The sequence below is a fragment of the Centruroides vittatus genome, unplaced genomic scaffold (assembly GCF_030686945.1).
Source record: "Centruroides vittatus isolate TY-2023 unplaced genomic scaffold, ASM3068694v2 contig_817, whole genome shotgun sequence".
NCBI classification, from domain to species: domain Eukaryota; kingdom Metazoa; phylum Arthropoda; class Arachnida; order Scorpiones; family Buthidae; genus Centruroides; species Centruroides vittatus.
The window spans coordinates 1,008,801-1,022,522 of NW_027122532.1; the positions used below are offsets into that span (position 1 = coordinate 1,008,801).

Genomic DNA, 13,722 nt, shown 5'->3' on the forward strand with positions numbered 1-13,722 from the left:
AACAATCTGGCAACAATAATTTGGTCTGATCTGATCCAATAAAAGAATGTAGATTCTTCATGTGTAAAAAAATATAAGAGGAAACATTTCTCTTGTCTAAAGTTATTTTTAATTGTCTACATGAACATTACTCATTATTAGGACTTTACACTGGTGTTTAAATATTGACACTACAGGTGATATAATAAAGAAAATTTGTTTTTTCTGAACTAATTCTCATTCTTGTGTCAATATCTAAAAACCAGTGTAAAGTCCTAGTAATGTCCATGTAAACAATTAAAAATAACTTTAGAAATAAGGACTGTAAGGCAATTATAATTTCTCTTGTCTTTTTATACTTGCAGATGGTCTGTAAACTGAATTGAAAACATTCATATTTCTGCAAATTATCATTATGCACTGTTAATAAAACAAATAATACATCTTTAAATTAATTGTATAAGTGTGTTAAATAATATATTTACTTTCTTAGGCTGCTTGTTAATAACAACAAATTATAAAGCAACTAAACAGGATGAAAGATATTTCTTTAACAACATCAGATATATATATATATATATTCATGATGTCAATGGATGATAATTAATGAATTTGTCTTTCACAAAACTTAGATATGAGATTTTTTAAATAATTTATTTTTACAGTATTTTCAAATTATAAACAAACTCATTATTTATATTTCTGATTTTCTTATTTGTTTTCTAATTGTACTTTCTACCAAACTAACTTATATCGGTAGCTATTAATTACCAAGATATTTTCAACTTAGGTAAAATACAACTTGAGTATTGGTTTGTTGAGTAGAACATTTATGTATATTGGTGAACACTGTATTGGTTAATTAATTTATTTGTATCTGAATAATCCTGTTATATTTATAAAAAGTTTTTCATATAGAATCTATATGTGAAGATATACGATTAACTGTCTTAACTGAAACTACAATATAACAGGACTCAATCTGTAACTATACAAGTATTTCTGGCTATTATATCATCATCAATAGAAATATATTAAAGAAGAAACAGACAGACCATATGCTTCCCTTCAACACATGTATAAATTTTCTTTGATCAATTTACAGACATTTTTATCTGTAAACCTAATCATCTCGTGTCCAATTGGAAAATTTTCATAATACAATAAAATAACAGCACTGGTGGACATTTAAGGTGTTGTTTTATTATGTTACAAACCTAATCTAAATATTTCTTGATGATAAGATATGTAACAACATTTATAACTATTCTATTAGTGGATACACACAGACACACAACTTAAATAAGACTAATGCTTACTTCACATTCTATGCCATTACATCTCTAGATGCCACTATATGAAATAGTTGAATTTTTTTTAAAATGCATTATCATGTCTGCAACATACTTGGATATGTTTTTGACTTTCAGATTTACCAAAAAAGGAATAATTGAAGAATAAAATGGCATTTGTTACAAATTATACTTTTTCAATATGCTCAAAGATGTGAAGGTTGAAGATGATTTCTATAGGTTTTTTTTTCCTATATAGCTACAGTGGCCAAACTGCAGCTCTTATAGACACTTATTGCAGCTCCTGTATATCAGATCTCCAACCATTATTATTTAGAAGTATTGGTTGTGGCATTCATCTACATATATATATATTTGGCAACAATAGAATAATTCTAAAAAGCAACCTGTTAATGTGCCTTAAAAAAAATTATTCAACCTATGTTGTTCTACCAGAAATTATCTACAAAGCAGAAACATACACAATAACAAACAAATCAATACAGAGACTAAAGACAACACAAAAAAGTATGGAAAAATGCATGCTGGGAATTATAAAAATAGAAAGCGAATCATGTGGCTAAGAAATCAAACAAAAATATATATCATTGAGAAAATCAAACATTCAAAATGGCAATGGGAAAGCACATTGCTAGAAGACAAGACAACAGATAGACTACAAATATCCTAGACTAATACCCAAAAGGGATCAAACACCAAAGACAAAGACCCCAAGTATGATAGAGTGATAAAATACAGTAATTGATGTAAATCGAAAAACCAAAGTCTATTATGGGGAAAAATGGAAAATATTAGAGGTGACCTTTATCCAGCAGTGGACTGACAATGGATGATAATGATATACTGTATAGCTAATATATAAAATACTGTTCCAATATAGGATGCAGCTCTTACACATTTCTGATATGCAGTACATGGCTCTTATCATAACAACATTTGGCTACATCTGCTATACAGTTTCAATTAAAGCAATTATCCATATAATTCAAATTTATGAAGTGTTTTATTTTCTCAGATATATATGATAATACTTTAATAAATATATAGAATAATGAAAGCATTATAAAGACCAATCTAGTTATGTGTAAAAATTTAAAGCATGCTTTTAAAATAAAATGCAATAAATTAAAAAGAAAATATATAATTACAGACAAACAAATTCAAAAATCTAATCAATTACGGATATATAATCATGCAAAAAAATAAAAAGTTTGAAAATATGAAATATGCAGGAATTTTTGTATTCAGTATTTTATAATGATTAAAACTTGCCTGTTTCACTGGTAAACTCTACATTCAACATTTTGGAACCTGAAGATACAATAAACAGAAGAGAGTAACCCAGAATTATCAAATGCTAATTAAGTTTAGAAATTTAAGTTTATACTGAAATCCATTTTAATAAGTTAAAATGCTTACAATTATTTCCATTACTAAAATTCAAATTAAAAGCAATTGATAACTAATTTAAAATGAAGTAATTAATATCATTGACAAGTAATGTTACTTTGTACACTGATAAACAAATAGAACAATGGTTCTCAATCACTGCTTCAGCAATTGATAGGAACTTCTCATAGGGGTGTGACAAAATTTCAAAATGTTAATTTTTGTCTACTACATTATTATTATTTATATATTTTTTTATATAACAACCAGCAGTCTTCAGTGTTGTGTTTCATTTATAACTTACCTATATATAAGGGCATCTTTGACATTGGCTCATTGGTGTACCATCAAAATTTGTGAGTGTGACATAGCTCAAAAAGGTTGAGAACCACTGATATACAGTGGTGCATTATCCTATAGGCAAAAAGAGCAATTGCCTGGGGATCCCATCAAATAGGGGGTCCCAAACCAATCTTTTATAAACTCATTACTGTAGTAAGAATATCGGAATTCAAATTTAGGCCATATCTGGAGACCCTAGATTGCCAGTGTTGGCACAGGTTCAGTACAAAACTTAATTACCCTCCAAAGATTGTGTTAAAAAACAAACAAGAATACTAGGGATTCTCCCAAAAAAATTTTATTCTTTATTTAAAAGAATTAAAATATTGCATTTCTGGCACATAATCAATATGCACTATTCATTACATGAATTAAAATCGTTGGCTTTTAAGATTTATATTCTGTCAGTTTATTTGATGAATAAGTTAATGATGGAAAGAAATTATTTCATATTTTTAATAAAACCTAAAGTAAAAAATATTTTTTATGCTATAACACAGCATAGTATATGCAACATAATATGACATCTTTGTTGAATATTCTACCAATATTTTGTTTTAAAACTTTATAATTTTAATGAAGACTGTTGAACCACAGTGGTTGAACTGCAGGGGTAGGGATATATGACTCCTATCAGACAAGGTGTAACCACTCTACTATAGAAATTAAGACATATTTTTCATAAAAATTATTTTAAATATTTGTAACTACTGCATGTGCTAATGAAACTTATCTACGTAAACAAAAAATCTAATTATACTGATTTGTGGAATTGTAATTACACCATAATAAAGATCAATATTTTCCTCTGCTTTATCATAGTGAATAAACCAATCATTCCCAGTGACAATAAATAAATTTTATGAATTTCCTATGGACACAATGGTGCTATAATTATTCAGTGTGGAAAATAAGCAAAAAGCAAAGATCTGCATGTGACCAAATTGTTGCCCTAGCTATCTTTTCTTTTAATATCACCTCTAAATATTTAGATATAACTATGAAGGAAAAGACAGGAAAGGAAATGAAATGTTTCTCAAAGTTATAAAATCCATGCCATTCACAGAAAGTTTAGCTCATCAAAGCTTTGAATCTATTCCACTCCATATAGCAGGACAACACATATCATAATAACTTTCTTCAAAAAAATTATTTTTATAATATAATTACCACATTTATAAACATAATTATAATGCTAGTCATAGAGTCATAAAAAAGATTTGTTAAATCTCAACTTTAATTACATTATTTGATTTTGAAGACAGAGGCAATAAATTGTCAGAAGCCAGTTAACCAAGAAAAGCAGAATCTAATCAGTTATTTTTAAAGTTGAATATTATAAATGATGAAATTAAAGAAAATTAAAAATGATTTAACACAAAACTAACTCCATTATTAAACTAAATATACTTTTTAATTGCTTTTCTTATTTAATATAACAATGTTTCTTTTATAAACACTATAGAGTGTATTTAAAAAACATTTGACTATACATCATCCTATATTCAATACAGTGAACTCCCATATAATGTATAAACTCCCATAAATTGTATATATTGTAAGCACAAAAAGTGGCAAATTATGTGTGCTCATTAGCACTTCACTTGACTTCGTGATTTGTTAAAAAAACTCGCGAACCTTGGTTTCTATCGATGCCTCTTTTCTGCTTATTAAATACAACTGCTTGAAATTAGCAATGTCATGTACAGCCTGCTAATTTATGCTGAAACTTATCAGGAAGGTCCTCATAAATTGAAAAGACTTGACAGCCTCACAAAATTTTGGCACTACATTTGAAACTGCATCAGAATGTTCAGTAGGTAGCTTCTCCTCAAACATATCAGCCTGCTGACTCTCTTTGTACAATTCTTCAATTGTACATATTCCAGATGTAACAAGTGCACCATCAAACTCTATAAATTCCCAGAAACATCCAAATATTAACTAAAAATTGAAACAACAAAGTTTCAATAGATGGGTCTAGAAAAAAATCTGTTATTCTGAGTTACAGTTATGCTAAGAGGAAGAAATTGCATTGATTTGGCAGGACCTGGAAAAAATCTGTTATTCCACAATCCATTAATTAAAGCAAGATTCTACAAGGTTCTCTAAAGTATTTAACACAATTGTGCAGTGAGTGAAAGCCTATTTGACTAATGCTAGAGAGTTCCAGCTTGTAGTTGTATAAATCATTGGAGTGAGCCAAAATAAAGGAAAAATGATATCTCAGTTTGCAATATATATTTATGTGTATATTTGTGTGAAATCTTTTTTGAATGTACTGAAATAGAACACAACAAATTTTATCATTAAATAAATAAGCGGCTTTTCAAGTTTTATATTTATCATAAAATATGGAATATATTTTATAATTTTTCAACTGGAAATATAAGTTCTACCTTTATTAAATTAAATAATATTAATTTATATATTCTATTTTTGAATATAATAAATTTGTTCCTTCTTCATCTTGTTAATAAAAAACATATAAATATTAAAAAATAATTGTGAGATAATATTAAAAAATAATTGTGAAATAATATTAAAAAATAATTGTGAGATGTACATAGACTGTTTATTTCCAACCTCTGATGGTCCATAAAAGAAAAAAACAACAAGTGTAAATAACAAAATGAATTACCAAAAGTTAGGTACAAACATGGTTATTTTTGACAAAATCACTGTGAAGATTGAGGAATTTGTCATATCTGTGGATGAGCTTTTCCATCCCCTTGTCATAGAATGTTGCTGCCAGTGAATTGAGATGGCCTTAACAATGTTGTTTTGAAGATCATAATTAGTCTCGAACCTCTGCCCTCCTAGCCACATTTTCTGTTCGGGAAAGAGGTGGAAGTCGCTCGGTGCTAAATCGGGGCTATACACTGGATGTTTAAGACGTCCACCCAGCTTGAAACTTTTTTAATGTGCGAAGACTTCCACCTCTTTTCTGAACTGAGAACGTGGCTAGCAGGGCAGAGATTTGAGACTAATGACAATCTAAAACAACGTTGTTAAGGCCATCTCAATTCCCTGGCGGCAACATTCAAAACGACAAGGGGATGTTGCCACCAGTGAATTGAGATGATATCGTCCACAGATATGACAAATTCATCAATCTTCAAAGTGATTATGTCAAAAAGCAACCATGTTTGTACCTAACTTTTAGTAATAAATTCATTTTGTCATTTTCACTTGTTTTTGTTTTATGGACCATTAGAGCTTGAAAAAACTGCCCTCATATTTATTTAATATAAATTATTTTTAATGTTATATTAATTTTATATTATACTAATTTATGTTTCGTGTTTAGTATTATTATTATTCATGTAAATTATTAATTATTTAAGTTTAGTTTGTGTATATGTTCTTAGTTTAACAAGACATTTCACAAGCAGAAGCACAAATGAAATGAAATGAAATGAAAATAACTGGTGAAATTGGAGACAATACTATATAATAGAATAATTTTTAAGGTTTCTAAAGAAATATAAATCTTTTAAAATTTAATATCAAATGTAAAGAAGTCAATACACATAGTGTAAAAATATTAAATTAATATGCTTATAGCATCATTAATGACAATTTCATTTCTTTAGTAAAATATTTTGACAACAACATTAAAATAATTTACAAAATCAAATCCATTAAATGGTCTTGCATTATGTATTTTTCAATTTTTTATTTATAAAATAGTACCATTATTATGCTTTTTAAACTCTTTCTAGTCATTGATGTTAAGAACTCTTCTTTCATATCTAACTTGATTTGGCCAAGCTCACAACAGGGATGATGGCCACATTGTGAGAAAGATGACCAACACATGATATTCACATTAAATTTCCCAGGAAAATTTTTGAAGTTCTAACCTGGACATGGTCATTAATCATCTGGCTATCTCACAAAATATTATTGCAAAATGTGAGATGAATTTTTTAAAATATTTTTATTACCATTATTTGAATACTTGAATTAATAAATTTTCCTAGTATCTTTCGATAAATTTCTTGGATATAATACAGGGATGTCTTAAACACCCATTTGAGAGTAAAAGAGATCTTTCCAGCATTGCACAAGTGTATGTATATGGCGCATGCTTGCTCTAGCACTAAAATAATCAAAGGAAATTAATTTAAGACAATTTAGCATAACATAAAAATAATCTCTGACTGTAAAAGGTAAAGACAACATTGTAGAAATTGATAAAAAAAGTGAGCTTTATTTTGTTAGAGAACACATTTAAAACAACTGCCTTTAGTGCCAATATAAAGATGTAAATGGTCAAAGTACATTATTATGGATGAAACACATCATTCCTGATGTCACTATTTCATAAGCAGTCTTCTCATAAGCATTTCTCTAGTTTGCTAACATCATATCTGGGTATGCATCATATACTAATACATTTGGGTGACCCACAGGAAAAAAGTCAAGAGGAGTCAGTCAAGTCTGAGAAATGTGGTAGTGGTGGAATAAGATATTGCCATCCTATCCTGCAATTGCCAAACTGCTCTTCAGGCCACTGACATATCTGTCCAGAAATGAGATGGCACACTATTGTGCTGATACCAAACCTAGTATAGTTATGCCAATGGCAAGTCATCAAATCATTCATTCACTGTCATGTCCAGGAAGTTCAGATATCAGTCACTTACTATTTAGGCATCATTGACTTATGATCCTATGTCATTGACTGCTATGATCCTAAATCATTCCATAGTCATTGACTGCTATGATCCTAAATCATTGCTATGATTTAGGATCATAGCATATCAATGACTATGGAACCAAGAAGCTGCTTACTCCAAATTCTGCACCAGACATTTAGGGTAAAATGCACTTAATATTGCATATGTTGCATTCATTGTGGAGCACACACTGCCCATAATGATGATTATGTGGCTGTATGTAACACAGTATGTCTGTTTTTGTCTTTTTGTTCTTAAAATTTTTTCCCCTCCTCTTGTTCTTTCTCCTTTCTAGAACTTTCTAATTTCTGTAATTCTTCCTTCTTGGAGGTGAGGCCCCTTCCTGGAATAACCAGTATAATATGTGAGAGGTTATCTGAGGGCATACAAGGTGAAGAAGAATCACTTTTGAGCTGGTGTTCAAAGAGAGAGGATGAACTGAAGAAGTGTGTGGAATTGTTCAGTATCAGAGTATATGAGTTAAGTCGTAGCTTCAAGAGGGAACTGTAGGTATTCCTGGCCAAAGTTAATGTGCTGATTTCGGTATTGAACTTGACCAGTTGTGATCTTCTAATAACTGATGACTTGGTTATAATAGCTCTCATCAACTGAGGAAAAAGAGAAGAAGTTTCACATGGTCCCTCAAAACAATGAGGACTGAAAGATGTTTGCAGGACCCAAGTATATTTGTTCTGTCCCATCTGCATTCTTCATTACTTCTTACCCCTGTTTTCATTTTTCCCTATTAGCGTAAGTTTAGTATTAAGGGTTAGTTATAATTTTATTTTTGTAATAATTATTCTTGTTTATTTGCAGATTAGAATTATCACAATTCAGTGTGTCATGGTCATTTTTAATTTTGTAATTGTTCTGCTGGCAATCAAGTTTCAGGTTATAGCCAGAGTAACCATCCTAGAGTTGGTATCTGTGTCGTCCTTATATATTGCCGGCCTATATTGTTGTTATAAAAATAAATTGTTTTCTTTTGATTTCTTTAATGTTATTATTGTAAATTATCATCTCCTTTAATGTATGCGCGGTTTTATTTGTAATCGATAATTGTAAAAAAAAAAAATATTTTATTTTTGTTTACTTTTGGGCGGGTTTTGCATGGCAGCATTGTGTTGGTGGTGGGGTTGATATGTATGGGGTGCAGGACTGGTAACGAGGCATTCTGGTTCCAGACTTTCAGCTGTTAGGAGTGTGTCGTCCTTTGGGAGTTGTATATGTAACTGGTAAATTTTCTTTGTTCGTTATGGTGGAGATTAGTGATCTTGAAATCCGTTTCCATCAGTAAAAGAAATAGTGAAACATGGGATAGAATTTGTACACGTGAGATAAGTGCCCGTTTTGCAATATCACTGAGTGGACATTTTTTCATTTGTTGGAATTTTTTTGTTTTGATTTACTCTTTGCCAAAGGACTCGTTGTGAACCGCCACGTGCTGTGTATCCTAGTGTGTATTGGATAATGTGTATATCTGTATATATAATTTTGTACATAAAGATTAGTTTTAAGTGACTGTCTTGCTTTTCTCTCCTTGTGGTAATCCGAATCACTCACTACCTGCGATTTTTAACACCACGGATCTTCGCAGATCACCACACATCTTTTATGGTACCTGTATATAGTTATATCATGCATAAAGAAAATATCCTTTTTTGTATCTACAGTGTGTTTGGTTTGTTGGATGTTTGCTTGCTTTAGTGAGTCAACAAAAACCTTTTCACATCTCACAGTTATACAAGTCATTTTGAAAACACAGTTCCTCATTAGTCCATAAAATGTGCTGAAGACATTGTGATTTGTTATGCTGTAAATTTAACATCATGTTGCACTGCTCAAATTGCTATTTGGCATCCTTTGCACGTTGTATTGGTTGCAAATAGCAGTGGAATAGGTGCATGTCATGGCACCATAATATCCAGTTTTGAACACTGCAGTCCACATAGACCTGCTACTTTCACATAACTTTGAATATAGATATGAATGTAAGTGTGCCAACACCTCCACAACATGGTCCACTACTAGTCTGCATCAAGTGACTAATAACACTCAAAATAACTGTATGCATGGCTTGGAGAAGGTGGAAAATGCTCATTAAATCTACATGCTGCTTCTCTTGCATTTTGTCTCATTCCCAAACATAGAATAACCACTTCACAGCACTATTTATGAGTATAAAGCATTGCTGCTGAACTCTATCACCTACTCAAACAGCATCATATTGGCTCTTAAAGAAACATTGGCATTATGTCTTGCAATATGATTAATCAAGATTGCTTTTGTGATTTGCATCTTGGTCTAATGTTTGAAAAATTTACATACTGTTGCTGAATTACTGTGCAATTGCAACATGACCCTTTTGTTGAATCATTATATTTTATTTTACTGAATGTATTAATTTATTATCATTATGGTTTTTTAAATGAATTAATATTTTGCCTCTGGATAGAGAATTACATGACTATTTTTTCAGCACTGGAACAAGCATGTATCATATGCATATACTTGTGCAATGCTGGAAAGATGTTTAAGTGAACACCATGTACATTTTAGTTTTTATTTCCTAAGTTTTTTCATAAACAATATATCATTTAAAAAGTTAATTATTTTATGTAAATTATTTCTGTACTTTATATATACTAAACTGAAACAGGAAGTTCAATTTTTTTCTGCTGATGCCTTAGGAAGGCCAAAAATCTAATAACCAAAAGAAATTTTCTAATGTATGGTATTAAAACCTAATTTATCTGCTAAAAATGTAAAAAAACGGTGTGGTTTGTACTTTAAATTGTTTTCTTTCAGCTTGTAATGATAGTATAATCTTATATAATCTAAATTTTATTATTTCAGCTTTTAAATTTTCTTACCAGCCATGATAAATCCACTATTTTCCCTGAGGCATCTTGACACCAGAGTGAATCATCAGGTATAAATGGCATCTCCAAATTGGTGTCATCCTGTCTTTTCACCTGAAATAAAAATATAATTTTAGAATAATTATGAAAACATATAAAATGTAAAATAACTATTATCTAGAAAAACAATTTATTATAAAATATTTTTATGCTAAAATAATATTTTTTATATTTACAACTTTTTCTTAAAGATCAACTAACGTCGGGAGGTCCAAAACCCACCTACCAAGTTTATTACAACTGAATGACAAGATATACAAATCTTACTCAAATATTGTTCAAATTAGCATTTTACACTATTTATATGATAATGTGTTTAATATATTTCTTCTCAACTTCAATCTTGACCTCCCACAATCTTATCCCAAAATTTATCACCACCCTTTGAAGTTTTTCCTGAAACAGAAAGATTTCCATACTCCTCCAAATCAAAACATTATATTCTGGAGATACCATTATATTACCCTAGAAAAAGAAGATGTAATGATTCAGAGTTGAATATACAAACCTATCTATTATTGTCTTCCACAGTGCTTTCTGCAATGCAAAGATCATTGATGGTCTGCAGGCCAGATCCAGCTTGTTACTCAGTTTCTTATGCAGAATCCCTTTAGTAACTATATGTAATTGTCATTAGAAATGACTAACATCAATCAATCAATGAAACTCAAAGTCCATGAATTTGGGAGTAATACAAACTGACAAAGACCTAACAATTTATTTCATCAATAATGAGATTTTAGTTATGTAATGCAACTTGTAGTCTTTATGTACTAGTTTTATTCGTGAGAAATTAAATGTTCTTATTAAAAATAACAAACTATTAATATTTTAAAATTATTTTATTTTACACTCATTGAAAAAAAATATATACTAAATTTTAAATATTAAAATTTCAGTCTTCTTCTCATTCCTAAGACAACTATTGAAGACTTATGAATATCAAAATTCTGGTCTTCCAATAGTAAGTGTATTAATTTCTCACCATTGACCATTGTAAAGTTGAAATCACTGATTTAAATTGCCTAAACAACCACGATTCCTGTAGTAATCACCAATATTCTAATAATTGCCAAAGACCATTGATTCCTTTGACTTTTTTACTCCTTTGGGCATGGTCTACTGTTCTGATAATATTCCAAGTACCTCATTCAGAGTTGCACTTGTATTAAACAGGACAGTATTTCAAAAATGCAAAAACAAGGTAATTTTTATGCAAGTCTCTGAAAAAGTGGGAATGCACGTTCTAACCTAACCTAACCTATTCTAATAAATTACCATAATTATTCTAACCAGATTATTAGAATAGGGGTAATTCAGAGACGAGCCGTCATGTTCGCTACCATAGGTAACATTAACCATATTTATCTCTATGCTATTGTTTGTATTAGTATTTCATGTGGTATTCTAGTATAGTTAGTTGTTATTATATATTAGTATAAGTTATGTTAGTCTATCATGTGATCCAGGCTGGTAGGGTTGTCACATGATAATAATTCGCTCCAAACCGATTGCGTCGGGAGCAAAGCTAGTCACAACAGGAAGTGCCATCATGACAGTATACACATCTGAAATTTAACCAAATATTAATAGAGGGAATATACAAACTATGGTAAAATTTACATGAAAATATTAATAATGTTAATTTTACCATAGTCTGTATAGTTCATCTATTATGTTTTAGATGTGCCAAACTGATTTTTAAATTTTAAATTGCATTTCAGAGATTAAGTATTTGAAACAGGTAAAAAGAAGTTTCTTTATGTGTTCCATTTCAAAAATATAGGACCTGAAGAAGATCCAGAACAATAATCAAAAATGTTAGTCCATATTCCATCAATAAAGTACATACTGGAGTTTATTTTTTATGGTTCTTTAGTTTATTTTGTTTCATTAACATAAAATACACATTAAATTGTTATTGCATAACTGAACAAATACTTCTAAATTAATATTTCATATTATTTTTTACTTTATTTTCATATATGTAGATCAGATATAAATCAAACAACAAGAATCTGCATCAAATTATAACTTGACAGAGATTAGAATGGAGAATTAATTAATTATTTATATATACAATAAGCAAAAAGAACAATATTCTAAATGTAAAAGATAACAATTTTATGAATAAATCATAAAAATAAATTATTTATGGAGAGTAAGAGAGAGGTTAGTAATTTGAAATTATTATAAGTAAGAGAGAAAAGTTTGATATTAAATTATAATACTGATAAATTCTGAATAATGTAATGCAATATTTGAATTTTAAATTTAAAAAAGATATAAATATATGCTATAAAAAGTTCAGGAATGTAGACCAAAATTGCTTGAAAACAGTAGCTTATTCAGGCCAGTTAAAGCCTTAAGTGAGAGAATGAAACAATCAGAATTTTAGAAAATTAAACAAAAATTATGCATATCAAACCGCAAATGTAAATAATTTTTTATATATTATATCTTTTTATTTCTGTTACCTTAAGTTTAGTAGGTTTTGTTAAATCTCAACACTTCCCAGCTTACCACCCAATTCTAACAAATTTACATAATGGTTGTAATAGTATTGAAATTTCATTTGACAGAAATTTCAAAATTATAAATAAAGATTTTAATATATAAATAAATGAATTTTTATCATTAACGCATTATTTATGAACTAGCAGGTAGGCCAAGCGTTGCTCGGGCAAAAGTAACAATAGCGAAGATTAAGATTATTGCATTATAGTCAACTTTACCCATTTTCACAGAATGCAAGAATTGGGCCCCCATTTCCAAACTAATTAGAGAATTTTTAGATGGGTCTAAAACTATGTTCGATTTCCCGCAAAAACGAAAAAAACTGCATGGAAGTGTTACGTAACAATTCCGTTGTTACGTAACACTTCCATTGTTGATGGAAGTGTTAAGCCTTAATCCCGTCCCTCTCCCCTGTGGGGAGGAATTTTGAAAAATCCCTTCTTAGTGTGCCTTCTCGTGACGTACCCTAACTGTGTACCAAATTTCAACTTTCAACTCCTAACCGTTTGGGCTCTGCACTGATTATTATTATTATTATTATCAACTCGTCTCGATTATATATATATATATATAGAT

General features: G+C 29.6%; 1 protein-coding gene across 4 annotated transcripts in view; it reads right to left on the bottom strand.

Moving 5' to 3' along the window:
• LOC136982229 (ecdysone-induced protein 74EF-like) overlaps positions 1–13,722 on the bottom strand; it is a 99,189-nt gene that overhangs the window by 45,164 nt on the left and 40,303 nt on the right. For all 4 annotated transcript variants that reach the window (XM_067278680.1, XM_067278681.1, XM_067278682.1 and 1 more), the window contains one exon: positions 10,582–10,683. In XM_067278680.1, coding sequence (XP_067134781.1) covers positions 10,582–10,683 — 102 coding nt within the window. The remainder of the gene's footprint in view (positions 1–10,581; positions 10,684–13,722) is intronic.